Raw genomic sequence first — 7,805 nt, forward strand, 5'->3', positions numbered from 1 at the left:
GAGACAGCAGACAGACAGTAGACAGACAGAGAGAGAGACAGCATTATGACAGAGAGAGAGAGAGAGAGAGAGAGAGAGAGAGCAGACAGACAGCAGACAGACAGTAGACAGACAGTAGACAGACAGAGAGAGACAGCATACAGACAGAGAGAAGACAGCAGACAGACAGCAGACAGACAGTAGACAGACAGAGAGAAGACAGCATACAGACAGAGAAGAAGACAGCATACAGACAGAGAGAGAGAGACAGCAGACAGACAGCAGACAGACAGTAGACAGACAGAGAGGCAGCAGCATACAGACGAGAGACAGAGAGAGAGACAGCAGACAGACAGAGAGAGAGAGAGAGAGAGACAGCAGACAGACAGCAGACATACATTAGACAGACAGAAGACGGCATACAGACAGAGAGAGAGACAGCAGACAGACAGCGACAGACAGAGAGAGAGGCATGCAGACAGAGAGAGAGAGAGAGAGGCAGAGAGAGAGAGAGAGAGAGAGAGAGAGAGAGGGGCATGCAGACAGAGAGAGAGAGAGAGAGAGAGAGAGAGAGAGAGAGACAGCAGACAGACAGCAGACAGACAGCAGACAGAAAGAGAGAGACAGCATACAGACAGAGAGAGAAGAAGATAGACAGACAGCAGACAGACAGCACTGGAAAAGAGAGAGATAGAGACAGAAGACTGACAGAGAAAGTGAGAGAGAGAGTGACTCTTATTTAGTTTCCCTTTTGTACTTTAACCATTTGTACATCGTTACATTGTACTGTATATATACATAATATGACATTGGAAATGTCTTTATTCTTTGAAACTTCTGTGAGTGTAATGTTTACTGTGTTTATTGTTTATTTCACATTTGTATATGATCTACTTCACTTGCTTTGGCAATGTTAACATATGTTTCCCATGCCTATAAAGTCTTGCATAGCCTTGCTATTGAGAAAGGCCACCGTGGAGGGGCAGGTGGAGGTGGAGGGCGAAGGTGGAGCTGGTGGGGGCATGGAGCAGGTGGAGGTGAAGGGGCAGGTGGGCTGGAGGGGCAGGTGGAGGTGGTAGAGCTGGAGGGCAGGTGGAGGTGAAGGGGGCAGGTGGAGGTGAAGTGGGCAGGTGGAGCTGGAGGGGGCAGGTGGAGGTGAAGGGGGCAGGTGGAGCTGGAGGGCAGGTGGAGGTGAAGGGGACAGGTGGAGCTGGAGGGGGCAGGTGTAGCTGGAGGGGGCAGGTGGAGGTGAAGGGGGCAGGTGGAGGTGAAGGGGGCAGGTGGAACTGGTGGGGGCAGGGAGCAGGTGGAGGTGGAGGGGTAGGTGGAGCTGGAGGGCATGTGGAGGTGGCGGGGCAGGTGGAACTGGTGGGGGCAGGGAGCAGGTGGAGGTGGAGGGGGCAGGTGGAGCTGGAGGTATGTGGTGGAGGGGCAGGTGGAGCTGGTGGGGGCAGGGGCAGGTGGAGGTGGAGGTGGAGAGGGGGCAGGTGGAGCTGGAGGGGACAGGTGGAGGTGAAGGGGACAGGTGTAGGTGGAGGGGGCAGGGAGCAGGTGGAGCTGGAGGTGAAGGGGCAGGGAGCAGGTGCAGGTGGAGGGGACAGGTGGAGGTGAAGGGGACAGGTGAAGGTGGAGGGGGCAGGTGGAGCTGGTGGGGGCAGGAGTAGGTGGAGGTGGAGGGGCAGGTGGAGCTGGAGGGGCAGGTGGAGGTGAAGGGGGTAGGTGGAGCTGGTGGGTGCAGGGAGCAGGTGGAGGTGGAGGAAGGTGGAGGTGAAGGGGACACATGTAGGTGGAGGGGCAGGTGGAGCTGGTGGGGGCAGGGAGCAGGTGTAGGTGGAGGGGCAGGTGGAGGTGAAGGGGACAGGTGTAGGTGGAGGGGGCAGGTGGAGGTGAAGGGGACAGGTGTAGGTGGAGGGGGCAGGTGGAGCTGGAGGGGGCAGGTGGAGGTGAAGGGGTAGGTGGAGCTGGTGGGGGCAGGGAGCAGGTGGAGGTGGAGGGCAGGTGGAGCTGGAGGTGGAGGAGGGCAGGTGGAGCTGGTGGGGGCAGGGAGCAGGTGGAGGTGGAGGTGAAGAGGGCAGGTGGAGCTGGAGGGGACAGGTGGAGGTGAAGGGGACAGGTGTAGGTGGAGGGCAGGGGCAGGTGGAGCTGGAGGTGAAGGGGCAGGGAGCAGGTGCAGGTGGAGGACAGGTGGAGGTGAAGGGGACAGGTGTAGGTGGAGGGGGCAGGTGGAGCTGGTGGGGGCAGGGGTAGGTGGAGGTGGAGGGCAGGTGGAGCTGGAGGGGCAGGTGGAGGTGAAGGGGGTAGGTGGAGCTCGTAGGTGCAGGGAGCAGGTGGAGGTGGAGGGGAAGGTGGAGGTGGGGACACGTGTAGGTGGAGAGGGCAGGTGGAGCTGGTGGGGGCAGGGAGCAGGTGTAGGTGGAGGGGGCAGGTGGAGGTGAAGGGGACAGGTGTAGGTGGAGGGGCAGATGGAGGTGAAGGGGACAGGTGTAGGTGGAGGGGCAGGTGGAGCTGGAGGGGGCAGGTGGAGGTGAAGGGGTAGGTGGAGCTGGTGGGGGCAGGGGAGCAGGTGGAGGTGGAGGGGGAAGGTCGAGCTGGAGGTGGAGGGAGGGCAGGTGGAGCTGGTGGGGGCAGGGAGCAGGGTGGAGGTGGAGGTGGAGAGGGCAGGTGGAGCTGGAGGGGACAGGTGGAGGTGAAGGGGACAGGTGTGAGGCGGAGGGCAGGGAGCAGGGTGGAGCTGGAGGTGAAAGGGCAGGGAGCAGGTGCAGGTGGAGGGACAGCTGGAGGTGAAGGGGACCGGTGTAGGTGGGGCAGGTGGAGCTGGTGGGGCAGGGAGCAGGTGGAGGTGGAGGGGGCAGGTGGAGCTGGAGGGCAGGGAGCAGATGGAGGAGGGGGCAGATGGAGCTGGAGGGGCAGGTGGAGGTGGAGTGGGCAGGTGGAGCTGGTGGGGGCAGGGAGCAGGTGGAGTTGGAGGGCAGGTGGAGCTGGAGGAGCAGGTGGAGCTGGTGGGGGCAGGGAGCAGTTGGAGGTGGAGGGGGCAGGTGGAGCTGGAGGGGGCAGGTGGAGCTGGAGGGGGCAGGTGGAGCTGGTGTGGGCAGGGGAGCAGGTGGAGGTGGAGCTGGAGGGCAGGTGGAGGTGAAGGGTTGGGAGCAGGTGCAGGTGGAGGGGAAGGTGGGGCAGGTGGAGGTGGAGGGGCCAGGTGGAGGAGCAGGGGTAGGTGACGGTGGAGGGGTCAGGTGGAGGTGGAGGGCAGGTGGAGGCAGGCAGGGGAGCAGGTGAAGGTGGAGGGGCAGGTGGAGGTGGAGCTGGAAAGGAGGAGGTGGGTGGAGGGGCAGGTGGAGGTGAAGGGGGCAGGTGGAGTTGGAGGGCAGGTGGAGGGCAGGTGGCAGATGGAGGTGAAGGGGAGGTGGAGGAGGAGGGGGCGGGGGTAGGTGGAGTTGGAGGGGCAGGGGGCAGGTGGAGGTGGAGGGGCAGGGGGCAGGTGGAGGTGGAGGTGGAGGTGGAGGGGACAATTGGGGGAGGAGGTGGTGGGAGTAGGTGGAGGTGGAGGGCAGGTGGTGGAGATGGAGGGGCAGGTGGGGGGGGCATGTAGCAGGTTGAGGTAGAGGGGCAGGTGGAATTGGAGTTGGAGGGAAGGGGGCAGGTGGAGGTGGAGGTGGAGGGGGCAGGGAACAGGTGGAGGTGGAGGGGCAGTTGTCTCTGTCTCTGTCTCCGTCTCTGTAGTCTGTCTCTATACTCTGTCTCTGTCTCTGTAGTCTGTCTCTGTTTCTGTAGTCTGTCTCTGTCTCTGTAGTCTGTCTCTATACTCTGTCTCTGTCTCTGTAGTCTGTCTCTGTTTCTGTAGTCTGTCTCTGTCTCTGTCTCTGTAGTCTGTCTCTGTCTCTGTAGTCTGTCTCTGTCTCTGTCTCTGTTTCTGTAGTCTGTATCTGTCTCTGTCTCTGTAGTCTGTCTCTGTCTCTGTCTCTGTCTCTGTTTCTGTAGTCTGTCTCTGTCTCTGTCTCAGTAGTCTGTATCTGTCTCTGTCTCTGTCTCTGTCTCTGTTTCTGTAGTCTGTCTCTGTCTCAGTCTCTGTAGTCTGTCTCTGTAGTCTGTATCTGTCTCTGTAGTCTGTCTCTGTCTCTGTAGTCTGTCTCTGTCTCTGTCTCAGTCTCTGTAGTATGTCTCTGTACTCTGTTTCTGTCTCTGTCTCTGTCTCTATTTATGTCTCAGTCTCTGTAGTCTGTCTCTGTACTCTGTTTCTGTCTCTGTCTCTGTTTCTGTAGTCTGTCTCTGTCTCTGTCTCTGTTTCTGTCTCTGTCTCTGTAGTCTGTCTCTGTCGTCTGTAGTCTGTCTCTGTCTCTGTCTCTGTCTCTGTCTCAGCCTCAGTCTCAGTCTCTGTAGTCTGTAGTCTGTATCTGTCTCTGTAGTCTGTCTCTGTTTCTGTAGTCTGTCTCTGTCTCTGTCTCTGTAGTCTGTATCTGTCTCTGTAGTCTGTCTCTTTTTCTGTAGTCTGTCTCTGTCTCTGTAGTCTGTCTCTGTCTCTGTCTCTGTCTCTGTAGTCTGTATCTGTCTCTGTCTCTGTAGTCTGTCTCTGTCTCTGTCTCTGTAGTCTGTCTCTGTCTCTGTAGTCTGTATCTGTCTCTGTCTCTGTCTCTGTAGTCTGTCTCTGTCTCTGTCTCTGTAGTCTGTCTCTGTCTCTGTAGTCTGTCGCTGTCTCTGTCTCTGTAGTCTGTATCTGTCTCTGTAGTCTGTCTCTGTTTCTGTAGTCTGTCTCTGTCTCTGTCTCTGTAGTCTGTCTCTGTCTCTGTCTCTGTAGTCTGTCTCTGTCTCTGTCTCTGTAGTCTGTCTCTGTATCTGTATCTGTCTCTGTAGTCTGTCTCTGTTTCTGTAGTCTGTCTCTGTCTCTGTCTCTGTTTCTGTCTCTGTAGTCTGTCTCTGTCGTCTGTAGTCTGTCTCTGTCGTCTGTAGTCTGTCTCTGTCTCTGTCTCTGTCTCAGTCTCAGTCTCTGTAGTCTGTCTCTGTCATCTGTCTCTGTAGTCTGTCTCTGTTTCTGTAGTCTGTCTCTGTCTCTGTCTCTGTAGTCTGTCTCTGTAGTCTGTCTCTGTTTCTGTAGTCTGTCTCTGTCTCTGTATCTGTCTCTGTAGTCTGTCTCTGTTTCTGTAGTCTGTCTCTGTCTCTGTTTCTGTAGTATGTCTCTGTCTCTGTCTCTGTAGTCTGTATCTGTCTCTGTAGTCTGTCTCTGTTTCTGTAGTCTGTCTCTGTCTCTGTAGTCTGTCTCTGTCTCTGTCTCTGTAGTCTGTCTCTGTTTCTGTAGTCTGTCTCTGTCTCTGTAGTCTGTCTCTGTCTCTGTCTCTGTAGTCTGTCTCTGTTTCTGTAGTCTGTCTCTGTCAACTGTAGTCTGTATCTGTCTCTGTAGTCTGTCTCTGTTTCTGTAGTCTGTCTCTGTCTCTGTCTCTGTAGTCTGTCTCTGTTTCTGTAGTCTGTCTCTGTCTCTGTCTCTGTAGTCTGTCTCTGTCTCTGTCTCTGTAGTCTGTCTCTGTCTCTGTCTCTGTAGTCTGTCTCTGTCTCTGTCTCTGTCTCTGTCTCTGTAGTCTGTCTCTGTTTCTGTAGTCTGTCTCTGTCTCTGTCTCTGTCTCTGTACTCTGTCTCGCTCTCACTCTCTTAATTCAATTCAAAGGTCTTTATTGGCATGGGAAACATGTTTATATTGCCAAAGCAAGTGAAATAGATGATAAACAAAAAGTGGAAATAAATAATTCAAATGAACAGTAAACGTTACACAAGTTCCAAAGGAATAGAGACATTTCAAATGTCACATTATGGCTGTATACAATGTTACAACGATGTGCAAATAGTTAATGTCTCCATCTCTCTCTCTCTCTCTCTCTCTCTCTCTCTCGCTCTCTCTCTGTCTCTCTCTGTCTCTCTCTCTCCCCTCTCTCCCCTCTCCCCCCTCTCTCTCTCTCTCTCTCTCTCTCTCTCTCTCTCTCTCTCTGTCTCTCTCTCTCTCTCCCCTCTCTGTCTCTCTCTCTCTCTCTCTCTCTCCCTCCCTCCCTCCCTCCCTGTCCCTCTCAATTCAATTCAATTCAAGGGGCTTTATTGGCATGGGAAACATGTGTTAACATTGCAAAAGCAAGTGAGGTAGATAATATACAAAATAAACAATAAAAATCAACAGTAGACATTACACATACAGAAGTTTCAAAACAATAAAGACATTACAAATGTCATATTATATATATACAGTTTTTAAACAATGTACAAATGGTTAAAGGACACAAGATAAAATAAATGAGCATGAATATGGGTTGTATTTACAATGGTGTTTGTTCTTCACTGGTTGCCCCTTTCTCATGGCAACAGGTCTCAAATCTTGCTGCTCTCTCTCTCTCTCCCTCTCTCTCTCTCTCTCTCTCCTCTCTCTCTCTATCTCTCTCTCTCTCTATCTCTTCCCCCTCTCCCTCCATCCCTCCCTCCCTCCCTCCCTCCCTCCCTCCCTCCATTCACTCAGATGAGCTGATATTCTGGCTTCTCAGTGCCAGGCTGAATATTATTCTCCCTCCCTCCCTCCCTCCCTCCATTCACTCAGATGAGCTGATATTCTGGCTTCTCAGTGCCAGGCTGAATATTATTCTCTCTCTCTCTCTCTCTCTCTCTCTCTCTCTCTCTCTCTCTCTCTCTCTCTCTCTCTCTCTCTCTCTCTCTCTCTCTCTCTCTCTCTCTCTCTCTCTCTCTCTCTCTGTCTCTCTCTCTCTCTCTCTCTCTCGCTCTCTCTGTCTCTCTCTCTCTCTCTGTCCCTCCCTCTCTCTCTCTGTCCCTCCCTCTCTCTCTCTGTCCCTCCCTCTCTCTCTCTGTCCCTCCCTCTCTCTCTCTGTCCCTCCCTCTCTCTCTCTGTCCCTCCCTCTCTCTCTCTGTCCCTCCCCCTCTCTCTCTCTGTCCCTCCCCTCTCTCTCTCATCCCTCCCTCTCTCTCTCTGTCCCTCCCTCTCTCTCTCTGTCCCTCCTCTCTCTCTCTGTCCCTCCCTCTCTCTCTCTGTCCCTCCTCTCTCTCTCTCTGTCCCTCCCTCTCTCTCTCTGTCCCTCCCCTCTCTCTCTCTGTCCCTCCCTCCCTCTCTCTGTCCTCCCTCCCCTCCCTCCCTCCCTCCCTCCCCTCCCTCCCTCCCTCCCTCCCTCCCTCCCTCCCTCCCTCTCTACATTTACTCAGATGAGCTGATATTCTGGCTTCTCAGGGCCAGGCAGAATATTATTCTGTCTCTTTGATAATCATGGACATCAAGGTGATCTTTAGGAGTTCTCACCAGGTTTTCTTTATCAAGTGCTTGAACGGGGGCCAGTGTGTGTGTGTGTGTGTGTGTGCGTGTGTGTGTGTGCGTGTGTGTGTGTGTGTGTGTGTGTGTGTGTGTGCACCTCCCGCAGCACATACCTGCAGTATTGATCTGGTGGATCAATGAGAGGAAACGTGAGCTCATTAGGGTGATAATCAGCTTTAATTGAGCTCTGGGGTCCCCCCCGCCCAGCCCCGGGCAAGATTTGTGCCCTGTTGCCACAAGAAAAGGGCCACCAGTGAAGAACAAACACCATTGTAAATACAACCCATATTTATGCTTATTTATTTTCCTGTGTGTACCCTTAACCATCTGTACATTGTTGCAACACTGTATATATATATATATAATATGACATTTGTAATGTCTTTATTGTTTTGAAACTTCTGTATGTGTAATGTTTACTGATAATTTTTATTGTTTATTTCACTTTTGTATATTATCTACCTCACTTTCTGTTGACACATGTTTCCCATGCTAATAAAGCCTGTTGAATTGAATTGAATTGAGAGAGAGAGAGAGAGAGAGA

General features: G+C 53.7%; 1 protein-coding gene across 1 annotated transcript; it reads right to left on the reverse strand.

Moving 5' to 3' along the window:
• Window positions 1–892: 892 nt before the first annotated feature.
• LOC135566189 (uncharacterized) lies at window positions 893–3,278 on the reverse strand (the record flags this gene model as incomplete). Its single annotated transcript, XM_065014017.1, has 2 exons — window positions 893–1,420; window positions 1,503–3,278. Coding segments are annotated over 2 exons (2,304 nt in total), but the record flags the coding sequence as incomplete, so codon positions are not given.
• Window positions 3,279–7,805: the final 4,527 nt, after the last annotated feature.

Source organism: Oncorhynchus nerka, unplaced genomic scaffold, assembly GCF_034236695.1.
Source record: "Oncorhynchus nerka isolate Pitt River unplaced genomic scaffold, Oner_Uvic_2.0 unplaced_scaffold_6700, whole genome shotgun sequence".
Classification (NCBI taxonomy): domain Eukaryota; kingdom Metazoa; phylum Chordata; class Actinopteri; order Salmoniformes; family Salmonidae; genus Oncorhynchus; species Oncorhynchus nerka.